General features: G+C 43.5%; 1 protein-coding gene across 1 annotated transcript; it reads left to right on the top strand.

Moving 5' to 3' along the window:
- Positions 1–44: 44 nt before the first annotated feature.
- On the top strand, positions 45–12426 carry LOC103811802 (actin-related protein 3-like; the record flags this gene model as incomplete). The annotated part of the gene is made up of 4 exons (XM_009084803.1): positions 45–167; positions 1889–1972; positions 2378–2963; positions 12416–12426. Coding segments are annotated over 3 exons (303 nt in total), but the record flags the coding sequence as incomplete, so codon positions are not given.
- Positions 12427–20292: the final 7866 nt, after the last annotated feature.

The raw sequence follows: 20292 nt of genomic DNA, 5'->3' as shown, positions 1-20292 counted from the left end.
TATTTTCAGAAGTGGTTAACTGTTTTTGTTACTCAAAACAGAATATTGTCCTCTCTGGAGGCTCAACCATGTTCAGGGACTTTGGTCGCCGTTTACAGCGAGACTTGAAAAGGACTGTTGATGCCAGGCTGAAACTTAGTGAAGAACTTAGTGGTGGCAGACTGAAGGTTAGTTGGTGCAGCTAATGCCTTTAACAAGCATCTGTCTCTCCTCTGTTACCTGGAAAATGTGAAAATAACATGTTGCAGTGATGATGTTCTTTGTTGAAATGTCTTTCTCTTCATTTAAAGTTGTTACAGAAGCTTCTCAGAGATTGGTGTTATTTGCCTGTTAAACATAGTTGGTGGTCACTCCCCAGCTGTGTTTGTGCTTGCTGCTGATTCATTAGTGGCAAACCATTGTCCTCAGTCTTTTGAACTTAGAGAGATAAGCAAGCTCATTGTTGAGCCATCAGGAGATCAGGAGCACGTGTCCTGTGAGGAAAGGCTGAGGGAACCACCTTGTTTAGAGAAGAGAAAAAGGCTTTGGGACTCACAGTCCCAGCCCTTCGGTACATGTGGGAAGATTATTGATAAAGTGGGACCAGGCTCTTGGCAGTGCTGAGTGGTGTGTCAGTGGCAGGCAACAGATAAATACAGACAAGAGATTCGACTTGGATCAAAGGGAAACTTTTTAACTGTGGGGAAATCAGCCACTGGAACAGGCATAACAGGAGTTATGTAGTCTCCATCCGTGGAGGTTTTTGAGGTTCAGCTGGGTACAACTGAATGACCTTCCCCTGGCTTCATAGCTGACCCTGCTTTGAGCAGGAGGCCAAACTAGAGACTGCTGAGGTCCCTCCCTAAGTTACCCTATGATCTTACAAATGGTTTCATGTTTTCACTACACTGTATGATCCTTAATTTGTGTTCTATCCACTTCAGACCTCTGACTTCCATTTTTTCTGTTGACTCTGCATGCATAAAAGATACCAGCAGAGGAAAAAAAAATTTTTTTCCTTTTAAAGCAAAATTGTAGTGATTTTCCTCACTTTTTTTTTTTTTTAGTAATCTAGCTAGATGAGCTGAAACAATCCTTTAAAACCCCAGCAGAGCTTCATAATATGCCATGTAGCAACTCTGAAATTTCAGTTCTCTGGTCCAAGTGACTTAATTACTTAGTCTCAATTCTCCTTACTGAGTTGTGCTGCTTAGTAAGGAAGAAGGACATGAAGAAAGAAATTGTGATGTGATTCTTCCTTCAAAGTGCCAGGCTTGAGCTTTGCCAATGTATTACACACCATTTTTAGAAGCTGCTTCAAATTCCAGCAGGTTGTACTGGAACAAATAAATTCTGAAACTTAGGTCCACTGACAGTTTTGGTGAGCACAAGTATGGAATGAGGGTTTGTGTGGATATGGAGGGACAAGGGATGGTAACTGCAGTGAGTGTCGTAGTTTAAAAAAGCACAGCTGTGCAAGTTGATCTAGGACAAATACAGTCAGTCTGCAACTTTGTTAGAACAATAGCACAAAACATAAAAATCAGCCTTCGAAAGCATGGGTTTTTTTAGAAGGGCTAGGTAGCATGGATCTGTGCTTTTCACTGCATAAATAGTCTGTCAAAAATTCAGCAGAAAACAGAATGTGAAGAAATGGGAGTGAATGCAAGTATCTGTGATTAAGTAGTTAACTGGTGATCTATAAGCAAGAGCTGCATCTGAGTCTGGATTGTACAAGAGAAAATCTGATGCTGTAATTGTAAATTTACAGGCACAGCATTTAAGAAAACACTAATTTGTGAACAGTAAGCTTGGTGTATAGACTCTTCTAAAAATAGATCCAGGTTTTTGCCAGCAAAGGTGACTTCTAATGTGTTCTTTTTTTTTTTTTCTCTCTTCCTTTTTCTAGCCTAAGCCCATTGATGTACAAGTCATTACGCACCATATGCAGAGATATGCAGTTTGGTTTGGAGGATCTATGCTGGCTTCCACAGTAAGTTAGCTGTAAAGCTGAGTGTGTGTTAGCCATTCTGCCTGTGCTTTTGGAGCTCTCATCTCCCCTTCATTTTGTGTCCACTGTGGTTGGAGGATTTCTGATAGGCCTCAGGTAGCAAATAGACCCTCCCTGCCCCACTTAAAGTTTCTGCATTAGACTTTAAAGATTTGAAAGAGAAAATGAAAACCAATTTAAAGCTTTATGTGAGTTGTTAAATAGTACATTTCAGTTTTGTGGCAGAATACATTGTCTGCATTGGTGTTTAGCCATGGGTGATGTAATATTAATTTCTGGACTTCTAAGGTATTTGTTGGGTTTTTTTTCATTGGCTATGTAAAAGTTAGTATTGTTAAAGTAAGATGTTATGTACCATAGACTAATATTTTTCCCTTCCTTTTACAGCCTGAATTCTACCAAGTATGCCATACCAAAAAAGACTATGAAGAGATTGGTCCTAGCATCTGTCGTCACAACCCTGTGTTTGGAGTCATGTCTTAAAGCTGACCCTGGCTGGGTCAGGGATTGGGAAGTGGGGAGGAGGAGGAGAAGTCTTTCTGATTACTTGTTTGTCTGATGGCTGGTATTAAGATAACAAACATGACTTGACAATAAGAAAAAAAAGACCAAACACAATTAAGCAGGATTATTTTAATAAGTGTCTCAACATGCGGATGTAGTGGAAAGCCAAAATGATCACCTTTTTTTTCTTTAGATTGATTATTTGAACCTGTGCGTAACAAAACAAAACAAAAAGTGGATTTTAGTTCTTTCTGTGCCCTGATATTTTGTATATTAATGAATTATCCAAGATTTGATGGGATTTGATGGTGTGTAGATAGTCAGCTCTCTAATGCTTCCGTCGCACCCTTTCATGGGTGCAGTGCAGGAGCTTGTTTATATTTCATACTTTTTTATACTTTGAGGAAAAAATATGAATTAAAGAAACTGTAATATTTGAGGAAAAAATTTACCAGTGACCAACTTGAAAGTGACCAACTTGAAAAAAAATTAAAAAAAAAAAAAAAAAAAAAAAAAAAAAAAAAAAAAAAGAAAAAAGTCATGACTCGTGCAACTAGCTCTTGCAAATCATGACCAGTCTAAATCCTGGGTTCCATACGATGCGAGTGCTTTGGAACTAAGAAGCTAGTCTTGGATTAACCAATGCCTGCTAGTGCTTTCTGATTACTTGGTGCATTTTCATACTATCTCTTGCTTTAAAAAAAAAAAAAAAAAAAAGTAAAGACAAGACTGTTGGACCAGTATTGCAGTTCTGTAGTGTCATTTCTAATTAAACCAAATAATCAGGTTATCAAAATTTGGTGTATTTAAAGCCTAACACCATTCCAATAAAGGCACAAAATTTCTTTTTATGTTGGTGTCAGACTTGTTCATCTCATGACGTGGGAAACTGTGAGCTTGGGTTCCTACATATCCGCTGTGGCTTTTGAGGAGTAAGATTGGTCTGTGAGGTAGAGGTTGTTTTGTGCTTTGTGTAACTGAAGTGTGAGCATTTTAGAACTGCAGTTTATGTGTTCAGCTAGATAGCACTTACCTATAGGAACCTAACAGCTCCTCCATTGTTAGGTTTGTTCATCTACTTTGTTCTGTAACTTTTTCCCCACCACTTCCTCTCAGGTGGTGGTATACAGGAGTCAGCACTGCATTTTCAATCTCTGTGGTTTTTCTGCAAGAAAATACCATGTAGATAAAAATAAAGTGAAAACAATCTCTTTCTCATTCTTTCTAGGAAGAACACTTCATGTAGTGTATGGAATTACTTAAAATTTCTGTGGGTATTTGATGAAAAAAAAATTCCTTAGACACTTCTGAGCTCACAGATGTAGCTAAGGCTGTTTGCATAGGAGACCACAAGAGGGAGATCTCCTGGTTCCTTCTGAGTTGTAAAGATGCCTCAGATGTTTTCAGAGAAGCTTATCGATTGCCAGAGTTTCTAGTTGCTTCAAAACTTTGTAAACGTGTCTCCAAAACCAGGATAAAGATGGGAAAGTGTTTTTACAGCAAGTGGTGTAAAAATTTACGTGCTGGAATCAAATAGAACTTGATGCCAACAAGAAATTGTTAAATAATTGTATTATGAGACTATATTATTAACATCTTCCTCTCATTGATAGTTTTTTAGTTTCTCAAAAAGTAACTATTGAGCCATAACCATTGACTGATTCATGAAGTAAAGACCACTAGGCAAATATGTGTAAAATAAAGAAATTAATTTAAGCTGTGCTTTTCCAACAGTCCTGGATCTGCAACTGTATCATGCTCTAGTGACCAAATTTTTTGATACTTTGCAGTGGCCTGAAGATAACACAAGGTTGTGTTTTGGGGTTTTTTTTTTTTACTCTCTTGAAAGCAGAGTCTTAAAAATTCCCTTGAAAAACTCAAAAATTCCTGGTATAGATACTCAGTGTTAGGGAGGAAGTGTTAAGAAAAGGTGTAAATGCTGGGTCCTGTCACACTTAGCTGTGTGTAGATCTCTAGGATTGTGTGCAAGGATTAGGTATCTCCAAACCTACAGAATGGTATGTACCCATACACCCAGAACCCAGATCAGGTGTGGGTTTCCCTCATTTCCATTTTGTGTGATGTTCAGGCCTCTTGGTGTGTATTGGACGAGCTGAGGCAGTTGGTGAAGAGGCTCCAGCAGAATTCAGTTGACGTGCAGGGAGCCCAGGGGATGGGAGCTGGGCTCCAGGAGCTGAGTGAGTGGTCCCAGATGACATGGGGAGGCTCTGAGAGGGGCTCCAAGTGAGGCTTTTAAAGCAAATCTCTACAGGCTGTAGGTTGTTGGGACACCCTGGGCTTGGGTGCAGGTGCTGGGTGGATGTCTGCAAACAGCTGTCTGGATTAGTGTGGTAGCATCCAAACATTCAGAACCTGTCCTTGGGTAGGGTGGGTGGGGAGGGAGACAGGCAGTCCTCAGGGGCTGTGTTTCAGCTTGGCTCTTGCAGGAAAAGGGAGGAGGAATAAGGACAGGCTGCACCAGGAAGGGACAGTGCTGCTGCAGGCAGGTCTCTAGGTTGGGGTTTTACAGAAGCACACCCTGCCTGGAGCTGGGAGCCCTCCAGAGCTGGATGTGTGTCTGGCACAGTCGTAACTGGATTAGCAACTGGCTGGTATGTCAAGGAAAGGAGTCAGCTCATGTGAGCTCTTGGATGGGAGGAAGAGTTGATGTGTGAGCTGACAGCTGTCAGGCTGAGCTGGAGTTGCTGCCAAGTGTAAAATAAGAAGGGTTTGCATTCGAGCTATACTCAGTGGGGGAAGCACAGGTACTACAGGGTTTTCATCATGAATTCCACATGTTGGAGAGTAAGGCCAGGACTTTTTTCCTAGGTTGAGGGATCCCTGCTGCCAAAAGTGAATAAAAATAGTGAAGCATCCCAGGCTTAGGCACCTTCTGCCCCAAACTGTCACAGTCCTGTGCACACAACTAGAAATCTCCCACTCTGAAGAGGAGCTGTGTTGTCTCTGATGGACCTCAGCTCTCAGAAGAGGTGACCTAAGTGCTGCAGAGCAGCCCAAATGTTGCCCAACTTGCTCAGGTGAGACATGTACAATTTTATCTGGCTACCTGCACATCAGTTACAGAATTGGAGACGTGGGAGTTTAGTGTTTTGTTGCACTTGTTTGTTGTAATATGTGTTCATCTTCCTGAGGCTCCAGGGAAGTTGCTTTAAACTTCCATTGGTCATTTGTATAGAAGAGAGGGGAATGGAAAGCAGCCATACACAGCAGTGGATTTCTTGTGGCTGTAATCTAAAATTACCTTAATTTTCACATAAAACTAAGTGGGAGTTTTTTGCAGTGTGGTTTCTATTTTTTTTATACTATAGAGATAATTTAGGAGAAGTTACACAGCCATGGCTGATTTCTGGTGCATTAAGGAACTAAAAAACACCAACTATGAGCAACTCCTGTTAATGACTTCGACTGCACGGAGAGTCATCAATACTTAAACACAGCAGACATAATACTCAATTACAGCCTTGTACACTGGGAATAACTCTGGAAAGAGTTCACATCAGTGTTCTGCACCTGCAGCATTGGACCCAAATCTGATCTGTTGGTGAGGTGGTGGAGGGGCTGAGCAGCCTATGGGTATGTTATCCCAGGGAATGTGTAAACCACACACTATACAGGGTGAAACACAGGCAATTTCAGAACAACCCTCTGCTCTCTTTAAACTTGGATTTCCCATTGCCCTGTGCTGGGTTGAGTTTAAAGCATCCAAAAGGTTACTTACAAAGACAAGTGTTTTAAAAAAAAAAAAAAACAACTCAGAATGAAATACTACTTTTCTTCTCCAAAGGCTCATTATTGGGAAGATTAAATGAAGAAAGCAATTATGATTTGCCTCTATGTACAAATTTAGTGCTTTTTTTGTGTACACAAAATAGACATGTAGAAACAAGAGATAGAAAAAACCCTATTAATCATCAAATATACCACAAAGTCACTATGCTTATTGTGTAATGGATGATTTAATGAGACTGATGTCATGGAGTAGCATTGTGGCCTGTTTAGGAGACTGGGTGACACAGTCCCTTGGGAGGCAGTCCTGAAGGGCAAAGGATACAAGGCTGGACATTCCTCAGGAAGTAAATCTTAAAGGCACAGGAGCAGGCTGTCCCATGTGCTGAAAGATGAGATGGTCCTAAAGGTCTTTTCCAACCTAAATTGATTCTATAATTCTATTAAGGAGACTCATACTGTCCTGGTGCCTGCCAGGGGACTGGGAGCAGTGGTGGTTTTGCACAGATAATTGCAAGGAGCACTAAGAAGTTACAGACTGGCCTGCCCAAACCTGGCTTCATTTGCTGTTCTCCAGGAGTTTGATTTTATTCCACTAGACAAGGTAGACATCCAGGTTTGATTGGCTTGGTGTGCTTAGAAGCTTGTCTTTTCAGGCAGCTAAACTTGGAAGAAATCAAAGGTCACTGCCAAGTCGGTTTAGGCTCATCTCTCCATTTTGTGATAACATTTGTGACCAAACGTTAAGGAATTGTTGGGATGAATGAGTTATTACTTGAAAAGCTGCCCAGAGGCAACTGCTGGGCAGGCTGAGCTGGGTGTGCTCCTGCTGCCCCTGGGAGGGTAAGGCCTCACTGCCTGATAGCCATGGCATTTCCTGTGTGGGACAAAAACTCCTGTGGCAGTTAAAAATTAAGGGAAATATGCTGTTAGCACCACTTAGGTGTTTTATTCTTGATTTTCCCCACAGAAACTACGTGCTGGAATAATTTGCTCCCCTGTTCTAATAGAAGCCTTTCCTGTTTTAAACAGTAGATGGATCCAGGCTCCTATGTGGATACTGCACATGTCTTTTTCCTCTCTGAATATTTTTACCAAATCCTTGGCTGCCAAAGGGGAGGCACAGCCCGACCTGCATTAGCTGCAGGTGTGCCTCACCCCCACAAGAAGCAATGCCTTGTGTGTTGGGAATGCTGCTCCTTTGTGAACCCCCAGAGCAGCACATTGGTGGCAGCTTCTGGAATTTTGCTCTCACTACCCCAGCTGCTTTTTCCCACGTTATATAGATTGTATAGGTTTTCTGGTAATCATCATGTGTGTTACTCACAGCTGTCTTTTGTCACTGATGTTACTCCAGCTGGAAAATGCCTTTCTGCATCTTTCCTGAAGCTGGACTAGAGGGAGACCTGAGTCATGTTTTGGATGGAAATTCAGGATACTTTCTGGGTTTTCTGTTTTACCACAGTGGTTTGGAAAGCCTCCTCTTCTGCTCTGATTCACAGTAGTATGTGGGGTGGCTATAGGATTTTTTTTCCTCAGAGTTGCAGTGTTTTTAGTGTAAATACATTTGCTGCTGGAGAGAGGCCCAAGGACCACAACAGCAATGAGTTTGTGGGAGCTGAAGATGTAGCTTGATACGGAACATGTAACACTGATGTGGTTGAGAAAAGAGTTTGTTGGGTTTTTTTCCCTCCTTTTCATGAATTAAAAGAAAGATCAAGAATGGTATTGTTTGAAAGACCAGCACAAAGAAGCCATTTTCACTTCTCCAAAGCCTAGAAGTTGCCTTGCTTTGTGGACATCCAGGTCAAATCTCTTAATGTCTTGCTGAATTTGTGCCAATTTTTATAAATGGACATTAATGGGTGCAGGGGTTTAAATACATCTCTCCTTCATAGCTAAATGCCCTGGCTACTCAGCCATATGGCAAGATTTCTCTCTGATCCTGCTGTTTGGGTGACTAATCCTAGGAGAAAGCTTACCCCTCATGATTCAGAGCCCAGGCTTGTATCTCCCTTGGTTTTGAGCTGGGTGGTTAATCCCTTTTCACCAGTGATTTGGGGGATTGCCTGTTCCTTCTGCCCAGCCCTGGCTGGTTGGGGTGAGCAGCTCCCTGCTCTGCTTGCTGCCTTTGGGGGCCTCAGCTTGGCACTGCCCATGGGGATGGGTGAACCTGGGGAGACTCTTGGGGACCCAAATTCCCCCACAGGGCAGAATTTAAAGACATAGGAGTGCAAGAGCAGTAACAACCCACAGCAGTGACTCCATTCACTGCTGTCACTTCTCTGCTCAAGGTATGAAATACGTGGATGGCTGCAGAAGCTCTGCAGCCCTACCTGCTTCTGGTGCTTTGGCCTTGACTCCCACCCAAGACCTGCAGAGCCCTGGCTCCTGCACCCTCCCAGCTAACCTGCTCCTTCTGTTGGTCACATACACTGGATGCTGGCTGTCCACTGTAAAGCTCTGATGAAAATTGGGTGTTTTAGGGAGTGCTGGCAGCCTCAGAGGCTTTGCTGAATCCTCAGCATGTCTGTGCTGTTCATTGTTGGGGGACTTTAGTGTCTTTTACCTGTTGAAAGTTTCCAAGTGTAGCTAGATTTAAGGTTTAAGTCAACATGGAGGTCAGATTAAAGTAAGTTGTCCTCTTGTTCTGCTTTCAGACGGAAATCCTGTAGACATGGGCTCAATGCTCTGCAGCAATGTAGAGGCATCATGTCTTATGACAGGTGGTTTTGATGAGCTTATGTCTGATATTTGGTGATTCAAGGTAATGGCAGTCTGACTCTTCATGAGCTGTGCTTGGTGCCCAGGGGAGGAGGAGTTTTTAAATTGGCTTCAGGTGAGAAGGCAAAAATGTGTCCAGGTGTCCAGCTTTGTGTCTCCAGGCAGGTGTACCAGAAGTCTCTCCATCCCTCCCATGTGGTAGAGCCTCAAGGCCAGATGCTGCTGCCTATGGTGTGGCAAGGAGTCTTTTAGCATCAACTCTGGTCTGAGATGAAACTCCTGAAACCCTCCATTCAGCAATAATAGCATCAACTCTGGTCTGAGATGAAACCCCTGAAACCCTCCATTCAGCAAGATGGTGTTTAGTTTTGGGTTGGTTTTATTGTTTTCTCCAACTTTGAGACTCTGGGATTTAGTCAGACCCTAAGAATAATAAATATGAAATGTGAAGCATCTGGTAAAACTCCCAAGAAAGCCAGAAAATATGGAAAAGGCAAGAATCTGTTGTAATGTAGATTTGCAGCTGAACCACCATGGGGACGGGAGGGGTAATTGGCCTTATTGCACCACTACTTAAATGTCTCTTTACTGGTTATTTGTCGTTGTCTGAGGAGGCTTTGCCTGGTGTGTGTGCAGGCTCGATGCAGTCAGGGTTTCACACTTAGCCACGGGATGGCACTTTCCTACAAGAAATTCAGCTTCACTGCAGCCTAGAAAACCCTTGAGCACAATCTGCCTGAAAAAAAATTGTGAGGTTACCTGTGGATGCTGAGCAGACTGAGTTCCTCAGCACAGGGAATACCAGAGGTGCACTGGAGGGGAATCAGTGAATGGGGATATGTCACACACAGTAAATGAAGCCACTTCAAGAAATAATTCTGAGGAGATTTTAATCCTCTCATTACAATTCACTTCTAAATTAATTCAGCCTTTCCTTGCACCTGGATGTAGGGAGTGCACAGGAGACAGAATGGAGATTCTGTGGCCAATGCTGATGTCTTGTAAGACCTGATGCACTCACAAGCAGAGATAAAGCCAGCTAGAGCTCTGCTCTGTCATGGTCCTGATAGAGATTTGTTGTAACAAGGTGCCATTAGCTTGTTGTGCTTGTCATCCACAAAGTGCAGATAATGATAATCTCACCCTAATGTGCAGATACTGCCTGGATGTCTCAGCAGTGCTGCCACTGTGGCTCATCAGGTGTTTCTGAGCAACCCATGCTTTACCTGAGAGCTGGTTTGTGGAACAGGAATGTTTTTGCAGAAGTTTGCCATCAACGTGATGTTTTCATCAGGAAGGTTTTTTGGTGCTCAAATCAAATTTCCTGCCAGCATCCATCTCCAGCCCAGCCCTGGCCTGGGCTTAGGGCACTGCCAGACCTCATACTACTTAATTCAGGCTGATGAGCAGTGGTGAGGAAACATGCCATTTCTACTTTTGTTGTTTCTGACTAAATATCTCTGAATAGCCTGAGAAGTTTTGTGAGGCTTCCCAGGTATGCACAAGCTTCAGAAATCCTCCGGTGGGATGAGAAGCACCAGCCTGGCTGCACACTCACCCTGCAGGGCTGAGCCTCCCCCAAATGCAAACAGCCTAGTGTGACATAAGTGTGTCCAAACCGTGCCTGCCTAAGCCAGATTAGTTATTTTTGCTGGAAAGGACATTGTAAGTGGAATGAGTAGGCATCTCCCTGACCATCCCTTTATAAACCTGTTCTGTTCTCTTGCTGGTTTAGCTGCTGCAAAGCCTCATGCTCCTGGTGGGTGCAGCAAGGAGACATGGTGTGGTGAAGCTGGAGCTGGTGGCCCCTGCAGAGCTGAGTTTGCCTGGCTACAGTCACACAGAACTGGGATGAGATGCATGCAAAAACACATTTGGACTTGCACAGCAAGGAATGGAGTTACATGCCAAGACAGTCTGCACCCTCAGCCCTGTTTTGGGGAGCTGAGCCATAGCCAGGCTGCTTTGGTGTGATCACAGGGCTCAGCCCCAGCAGATGCCCTGGAAGCATCCTGGGCTGGGGCTGGGCAGCAGATGTGTGTGCCTCTTGCGTTTTACAGACCTCTGAGTATTTACAGAAAAACTCTAATTATTGCCTAATGCACTTTGATTTCATCGAAGTCGTGACCCGACAGCCTTATGCTCCTCTCTCACCTCCATGAACTCATCTGACCCACAAATGTCAAATGTGGTTTATTTGCCAAACTGTGCAAGCTGACAACAAGGTCCAAATGGCAGAGTACACCTTTCCTCAGCTGTGAAGCACTCTGAGGGGGAGATGTTTCTGCTGTGTTTGTGCAATCACGTCCAAATTATGGTCCTTCCACTCCTCTTCCCCCTGCTCACCCTGCAGCACTCTGAGTGCTGCTAAAATCTGTCGAAGTCAGGCAAACATGGGCCTGTCTCCAAGGTAAAGGTGAGAGAGTGCCTGATGCATCAGGGGCTGAGCACAGGTTATGGAGCAGGTGAATGGGAGCTCCATCCCACAGTGTTTGCCCAGGTGATGTTGGGGCTCTTGGGACCTGTTTCTTTGATGGAGTCAGTCCTGTGGTACTTCAGCTCCTCACTGCATGGATGTGGCAAAGGCCTCTGAGTGCCTGGAGCAAGGTTATAACTGGAAGTGTCAGTATTTCAGCAGGGGAATGGTGCTTGACTTTACACAGGGAATAAAAAAGGAGCAGGAGAATATAAAATAAGAGGCAACTACAAAGATTATAAAATCTGAATTAAGTTTTTCTATAGCACTTGTATTTGTTCTAACAGCTTTGCCTTGCCACTGACTGGCTTAAGTGAGCATGTAAAAGATGCATGTTAACTAAGTAAACACAGCTGACTTTTCAATATTGTCTTTATGTTGATGTGCACAGGCAATACTGAAAAGATGTTTTACTCATTCATGGCTGGATCACATACCGTGATGCTATCATGTATGTTAGTCTTCAGAGAGAAGTGACTCTGCTATCTCTAAATCTGCCCTTTGAAAGTAAAAAAATTAAGATGTCATGGAAAAGACCCATTTAACAGTCAGGTCTTTATATGATGAGCACAAATCTTCTGTGACTTGCTGCACAGTGTTTATTTATATGGTGTCCCTGTACCATGATTTTTTTAGGTATTATATAGAAATCATGTGGTGATTAAAATCTGGTGTGGGTTTTATGTGACATGATAGAGGAGTAGGTCACTTATGGCACTGAGGTGCCTGAGTTCTTTATACAGAAGTGGGGATGCTACCCCTGCAGTGTGGGGCCCTTAGCCCCAGGGGTCACTGCCTGTGAGCTTCACCTGGAGTTTCAGATAAGCAGCTCCACAGTAAGAGGGTGAAGGCAATCAGGAGAAAAGGAGGGGAGGGACTGGCTGTTGGTTTTAGTGGCTATAGTATAATAACAGTAAATAGAAATTTAAATCAGATTGCTCTTCAAGATTACTACCCAATAATTGGTCAAGGAGACACATAACTTAGAGAAATCTAATTTTTAGGTGTTATGCCTGTAAAATTCCTATTGATGCATCTTTTCTCTAGTCCTCTCTTGCAGGAGCATAGACTATTTTATCAGTTAAGTCTGATGTCAGATACAGATGCTGATACCATTTGGGCCATTGGTCTGTATGCTTTTTTGTGCAGCAGTGTATTGGGGGAGACTACAGAGCCTTCAGGGTGTGATGTACTGCAGCAGCAAAACTTACTCACCCCTTCCTTGGCTCACCTGAGCTGAAAGGACAGACTTCTCTTAAAACAACCCAGTAGACAGCTGGGTGTAATTCAGCCCACAGCTTCTGCTGCAGTAATTCACAAAGATCAATTTACAGAGCGAAGCCTCCAGCTAACTGGTGTCAGGTTAGGCTTCCTGAGGGGTGGGTGACAAACACAAGTGGCCTGAAGCAAATCAAAGGATAATGCTGTGCCACAGAACGGTGCCCGATGTCTTCTGTCTGCAGGTATCTAATACAGCTAATAAGCAGCTAACATTACTGCCTGATTTGGCAGGAATTATTACCTGCTGAATGGCTTAATAGATTTCTAGTCTCTGTGTGTATAATTTTTACCACTCTCCAAAGGAAAGCTATATAATGTGTGCCATAGTTGTTTGCAGAATTGGGATGCACCACAGGTGTACTTTGGACTTCATAAACTGCACTAGATTACATCCCATTATGCTTCTTGTGGGGCTGTAATTACTGGGAGCTGTTCTGGGGCAGTGGATGTTGCCTGGGATGTGGTTTTCCAAAGCAGGACTTTAACCTGTCTGGCCTCCCTTTGTCACTGCCCTGTTCCCCTTTATTAGCTGTAATGCATGGACATTGGTAAATCAGCCCAAATAACTCTTGGACAGCTTAGAAATATGTGTAGTGGTCTCATTCAGAGGTTTTAAATAAAGCAAGATCTTGTAAAATGGCCTTGAAGAGATGTGGACCTTTTACAATAGCTTCAAAAACCAGTGTATTTAAATTAGCAACATGGTCACAGGCTTAATCATTTAGGATTACAGGAAAATAATTTGTTATTTCAGAGTCTAGTTCAAGAGGAAGAAATAAATTCTAGCAATGCTTAGAAAGAATAAATTAGGTTTTAACCAGACTCTGTACACCTCTGTCCCTATATTAGAGGGGGAATGGTGTGATGTGGGTGTGAAATGAATAGAAGGACCCAGGCATTGAACACAGAAGGGTCCTGCTCACATTCATTAATCAAGATGATTGCAGCAGCCAAATATTTGATTAAAAGGATGTATAAAAATAGCCATTGAATAGAATAAGCCTGCATGGGTCTTTGGCTGCTGTGTCTGAGAATGCCACAAGCCCAGAACTGCAGCGTGCAAAGCAAGTGGAGGCTTGGCTGAAGTGCCCACCTGAGGGACCCATGAAAATTAAGGGCACAGCAGAAGCTCTCTGTAAAGGTCAGCCAGGCCTGGATGTGGAGCCTGGCATCTCAAAGTAGCTGTTTAGCACAGGACTGCCTAGTGCAATTGTTTTTCAGCAAAGGAGTTAATTGCAGCAACATTCTGTGCATCTGATAGCACTTTCTGTCTGAGGAGCTGGAGGAACTCCCCACCTAACAAAGCATCCCTGGGGATGTTGCTTGTAAAATATTTCCTTAAAGATATACCAGAAGAATATCCTGAAAAATACTGCCTTAAAAAATGAACAAGAAAAAACTTTGATGCTCTATAAGGGCAGAAATGAGGAAAATCGAAGAGCTCTAAAGGGTGCTGGCATTATCATTGCTAGAGTTAGCTTTAAAAAATCCCCATGTCCAAGGGTTTTTGCAAGTAGAAAAAGTAATGAAAATCCAAGCAGCCACTCAATGGTGAGAACAATCACTGTTTCTTGTGAAGAAAACCGTATTTTCTTACTATGGACAAAAACTAGAAATGCCAAAAAGATGTCATTTCTGTAAGGGTTTTTCATGCTGAAGCTTCACCCAATACTGTGGACAAGGGCAAACAGGAATGTTTTCATTTTGTCTTGAGATAAGTAGGAAACTTCTGGAGCATCATTGCCTTGAGGAGGTGGGAGGTTATGTCTGGAACAGCCTGGAGGAGATGGCTGGACTGGGTCTGTGGCCGTGTCTGGGTACCAGTGTGTGCACTGAGACATTTTGTGCTGGTCCAAAATGGGTGCAGGATGCTTCCATCCTGCTGCTTGAAAGCTGTACAACTTCACAGACAACTTGATCTGGCTATCAAGAAGGATTTCCTGCTCTTCCAGCTGGCTGTTTTACACACAGCTCTACACACAGCTATATTGAAACCTGCTTGCATTTCCTTGGATGGTCCCATTTTCCAAAATCCTCAAGTGTGTAGGTGTCATGTCTCCCTCTTTCTGCTCAACAGTCCTTGCCATCCTCCTCCCCAATCCTGTCAGTGCATCTATGCAGTGTTGGTGCTGTCTGCCCCTGTTTCTTGTGGGGCAGCAGAGCTGGCAGCTATTCCAGGGAACAGCCTCAAGGTATGGTCACATTTTTGTGGCATCTACCAGTCTCTGTTTACACTCACCTTACTTATTGTCTTTTCTTGGACTGCTTCTGTGTTATTGCTTTACAAGCTTCATTTCCTTTCTGAATAAAAATTCCACCTTTTGGATTGTATTTCCTACATATATAAGGTGGCCTTTTTCTTCTCTCATTTAGCTAATACCTGTCTAACTTCAGTATCCTCTCTGGACTTCTCAGCCTCTGAATTAGTCTCTTCTACAAATGTCAGGGATCTGTCACTAACTCCCCATGCCACATGGTGAGGGAATGTACTAAAGAATGCTGTCCTAAGCAGTCCCTTTGGTGTCCCACTAACATTTTAGCCATTAATCTGGTGTGCAGTGTGCTGCCTTGCAGCTCTGTTCCCACTGCTAGGTGGTGCTCCTGTTGAGCACTGCTGATGGAAGGTGACGCCAGGTTTTATTTGCAGGCAGATCCTTCCCCACTTCCCATGGGCAGTCAGGTGTTCAGCCATCCCCAGGAAAGCAGCACTTCATCACACATAAAGATGCCTTGAGAAGACAAACACCATCACTCCAAATGTCCTCTCCTTCCTCCTCCTTCCCCCAGCTCTATGTGCTAAGCACAACACCATATGGTTTGGGTCATCCCTTGGGTCAGTTGGAGTCAGCTGTCTTGGCTGTGTCCCTTCCCAATCCCTTGTGTACCCTCAGCCTTCTCACTGGTGGGGTGGGATGAGGAGCAAAAAAGGCACTGTGCATACATTGCTCAGTGATAAGGAAAACATCCCTGAGTTATCAACACTGGCTCCATAAAAAATCCAAAACACAGACCTACACCAGCTACTGGGAAGAAAATTGACTCTATCACAGCCAAAACTGGGACACACCTTTAACCTGTAGGTCATTTTTCCTTGCTTTTATCTGACTATTTCTAACGATGCTTTTGTTTATCTCAGGTGAAAACAACAGGAGATTCTGACCCTCAGAGGAAAATGCCAAATCTGTCCTGCCTGAGAGAAAGGATGTGAAGGGGAGATGATAGTGTTAGGATGAAGTTGAGAGATGGGATATCAGACTCATGGGAGTGGACTGCTCTTCTCCCCACCTATTAATTGACTGCATTTCACATGCAGTTGACCTAGAGGAGAAACCTTGAGTTTAAATAATAATCATAAAAAATAATAATTCAACAAGGAAAACAAATCATGGGAATGTGAGTAAAATGTAAAGCCTTTTTGCTAGAAGGACTGCAGAGCCTCAGTGTATCCTGGAGAATTTCATAAATCTAATGAAGCTTTCACACCCTCAGGGACAGGGCTTAAGCTGCTGGGCTTCCTATCCATCTTGGGATCAATAGAGCAGTTAAGTAAAAATCATCTGCAAATAAAGAACACGGAGTTGGGAGTGCAACTCATCTCTCACAGAGGAAGCAGAATAATAATCAAAAAGCCCAAGTCAGCAAATTTCAGACTTGCAGCTTCATCTGTGATGTTGCTTTTCCTGGGATGACCCATGAGTAAATCGGGAAAATGATCATCGGGTGCAGGTTATTTCACATGTGGTAGGACCCTCTACTGGCATGTGACAAAAATGAGTGTGAAGATGTGTATGAGAAACAGCTCTCCCCTTCTCTCCCACCCTCACCTGCCACTTGCTGCAGTCTGTGGATCCTGCAGTCCACTGTGCAACTGTTCCTGGGACTGCCTTGTAAACTGGCTCCTGACATTGATTAAATGAAGAGCAATCCTTGCTTTCTCATTTTGGGGAAATGGGCAATTGGAGTTTTCTGCCCCTGTGACTTTCCTTGTCTACCTGGTGACTACTTTCCCAGGGCCTAGCTCAGGTATAGGGACAGGACTTCGCTTATGTTTACCCAGTCCCAGGTTACTTGCCAAAAGGCACTTACCTTGCTAAGGTGCACATGTCTAGCCCCTGGCTTACAGGTCCAGCTGCTTTTTCTTGAGGCCACAATCCCTGACCATCCACCTGTTTCAGCAGAGCTGGAAACCACAGCCTCACCCCTGGAGGAGGAGACCATGGAAGTGTTGGATGATGGAAACCCTCTGAGATGGGACACAGCAGCAGAGGAACTGCTGGCAGGTGCTTAGGGGCAACTTTCCTTCTGCTCACCCATCTCCATGTTGGCACCTTGAATTTGGGGGCTACAGCTTCAAGGCACTGGGTGAAGTGCAAGATCTCTACCAAGTCACCAAACCTGGCAGAGCTAGTGGGGAAATGGGAGAAATGTGCTAGCATTTGTTGCTAGCTGTGTAGATGTCAGGTGTGGCACTTAGTGTTGAAATATCTGCAGGCATGGGCAAAAAGTCTGAGGCACTGAAACATTCAGGTCTCACTGAGGTAGGACTCATCCTTCCACTTCAGCCCAAACACAGAAATAACTCAGATTAATTACCTAATGGCTGAGGTGCCTTACAGCACAAATTATTTTATTTCCTGTGACTGTAGAATTGCTGTTCTTTCTTTCTTTTCACATTCTGCGGTGTGTAAGGCCCTGGCAGTGGGTAAGTGCCAACATAATGGAGTGGGAAGAGTTCTGCTTTAGGAGAGCAAATGAAAATTTTGCTTTTGCCTCTGCAGGAGTGGGAGAGCTATAAATTTACTCATCTCTAAGAGGTCATCACATGGCAATGCTTTGCCTTCCACTGAAAAGAAAAAGTTATGTTCTGGAGGCCGAAAAGTAAGGGAGCTGACTGTGGTGGCTAAATGCATCATATGTCCCTGGGTTATACAGTTGACATGAACCTGTGTGATGCCCAGAAGTGAAATCAGATCCTGGTAAGGAATAATGAGCAGAAAAGGGACAGCAAAGTAGAGGACAAGTCCTGGGAGTGGACAGCTTCAAGGGTGAGGTAACCATGAGGAACATATCTGCAAAGATGTAGGGACCTCCCTCCAGGCCACCTGTTTTTTTCTTCTAAGCTGGCAGCCCCAGTGAAAGGGGATATCAAGCTTCAACCTTTCTGGTGTCAGCGAAGAGGGAGTGAAAACTGGCTGTCTGCCCACTCACACGTTTTTGGGGAAGAAGGGGTGTGCTTCAGGAATGATGGTCCTGTGTCTCCCAGTCAGAGGTACAAGCTAGATGGGCTTGGGAGGGCACAGACAGCTTGAAAATGAGATGAAGGTGTGAAATGGCCCTGCTCAGAGACCTTACAGGTCTCACTCTTCCCTCTGCATGCTTTACACCTCAGAGGGAATGAGTATCCTCATGCTTTGATTCCAAGTAATAATCTTGTGCTGCTTTAATCACGTCTCAGATCCTGAATCTGTAGAAAAAGAGTGGCTGGGTAAAAACTTGACCTTTTTGTGTTAACACTGGCTTTGTTACTGTTTGCTAACAGTTTGTTTGTTCTTTATGAATTATGTCTATCTGGAACTGGAGTGAAGGATGGGAAGTTAAAGGTATCATTGATACAGGCTCAAATTCCATGGATCATCAGTGTCCCTTGGTTTGTAGAGCTGCATGTCTGAGGTTGTCAGCAAAGTGGCTATTCACAGAAGGAAATGGGGCTTAGTCATCACTCCTTCTGCCAGGCTGGGTCTGTCTGCAGGCAGGATTTTATCTTAAGATACACAGACTTAAAGAGAGCTTTGCCCCCCTCTTTTTTTTCCCCTTTGCTTTGGTTTTCAGTCGGCACTAAAACTCAAACATCCACAGCTTGTCACAACATACAGGGAGAGCTTGTAGAAGACTAATGACCAAAAAGCACAAGATCTGCCGGTAACTGCTTAATAACAGAGTGTTCTAAAATGTCTCTCTGACACTTCCATTTTTTATTTATCAAATGCAGAGTACATGCAAATAGAGTGTCTTTGGGATTGCATGCTGAGCCCTGGGACATTCATAGATTCCAGCTATAAATCTGGAATAAGACAACACATCCCCACTGTGATATCATTACTGTTGTAATAAACATAAGTTTCCTCTTTTCATTCTTTTCCTCACGCACGGTGCTGCAGAATTCTGCTGCCTGGTCCAATACAGACACTCTTGGAAGACATCAGGGCTCCCAAACTGGCAGGTCAGCCCTGAGCTGCTTGTTTCCCCTTAAAACTGGTGGAAACTAGGGCTTAGGTTCTCAAAGATACATAGTCACTTAATCTGTGTTAATAGCAGGTGGTGGCAGCAAGAATTAATTGGTGAATTGACACCAAAACCTTGACAACAAAACAAATTCAAAAACATCAGAACTGGCGAAAGCAGAAGGTGAAATGTGATCATGTGAGAAATAGGATGATCATGTAGCCAGGTCAGGAGAATAATGTGAAACAGCAGGACTAAGAGAAAGGGCAACTGCCTGGAAATACAGAATAAATGGTGTGAAATAAAATGAGATAAAAGTTGTCCCTGAACTCCCTTCTGTACAGCTGGTTGAAATACCACCCAGAAAGTCCCAAGAAGTGACTGTAGTATTTGATACCAGTGCCCTGGCATGGGCTGACCTAGATGCAGGTGCAAGCAATGGGCAGGGTATGGCATTCTAATTATTCCTGCTCCGACTCCATTTTTTCTGTAAGCAGTTTAATTGGTCTTTGCCACTTATTAAAAAAGGCAATATGGAAAACGAAGCATGAAGAGAAATCTTTACTCAATGAAGATCTAAGCTGGGACCACATGCCTTTGTTAAATCCCCTTTTATTTATTATCTGCCTCTTTCCCAGCTCTGCACTGAGTGCAGTGCTGGTGATTAGGGACAGCTAGTGAAGGCTTTTGGCTTTTAGTCACTCAGACATATGCTCTTACAGATATCTCCCACCCATACAGAAGTGAGTTGGTCCATGCTATAAAGAAGCTGCATGTATATTTTAGCAGCAGGAAGGAGCTGACAGGACATATGTTCCATTTATTCACACTGAGAAAATGGATATCAGAAAGTTAACAGTGGAATTCATTTGGAGTTTAAATAAGTAGGAACCCCACACACCCCAATTCAACAGGCAGATTTTCTTAAATAGTGATAATTATTCCAGCTAGTAAAAAAAGCTTCAAGAGGTAGAATATGCTCAGGAATAACATGTCCAAAAATTAATAGCAATAAACTATATATCATGTTGTAGTTCTGTTCTTTTCCTTCAGAAAGGAACAAACTTCTAAAAACATTTCAGAGGAAAGGAGGGTTGTGTCTTTGAAGGGATTACTGCTCATGTCTTCACAGGGTGGCTTGGATCATCAGAGACTGCCTCAGCTTAGAACAAAGTGCTCAGAAATGTCACTTGGCAGCCAAGCCCATTGCTGAAATCCTAAAAGAAATAACTTGCAGGAAGTAACCAGACTGAGTCTTAATTGGTCCAGCTGAAAGGTCTTGCTGGGAATTGTGACAGGCAAAACTGGCACTTGGATCTGTAATTTGTAACCCAACATGACTGTGGAA

This window comes from Acanthisitta chloris, unplaced genomic scaffold (assembly GCF_000695815.1).
Source record: "Acanthisitta chloris isolate BGI_N310 unplaced genomic scaffold, ASM69581v1 scaffold11090, whole genome shotgun sequence".
In the NCBI taxonomy this organism is placed as follows: domain Eukaryota; kingdom Metazoa; phylum Chordata; class Aves; order Passeriformes; family Acanthisittidae; genus Acanthisitta; species Acanthisitta chloris.
Note: the sequence above shows the minus strand (reverse complement) of the source record. Positions and strands in the feature narration are given on the sequence as shown.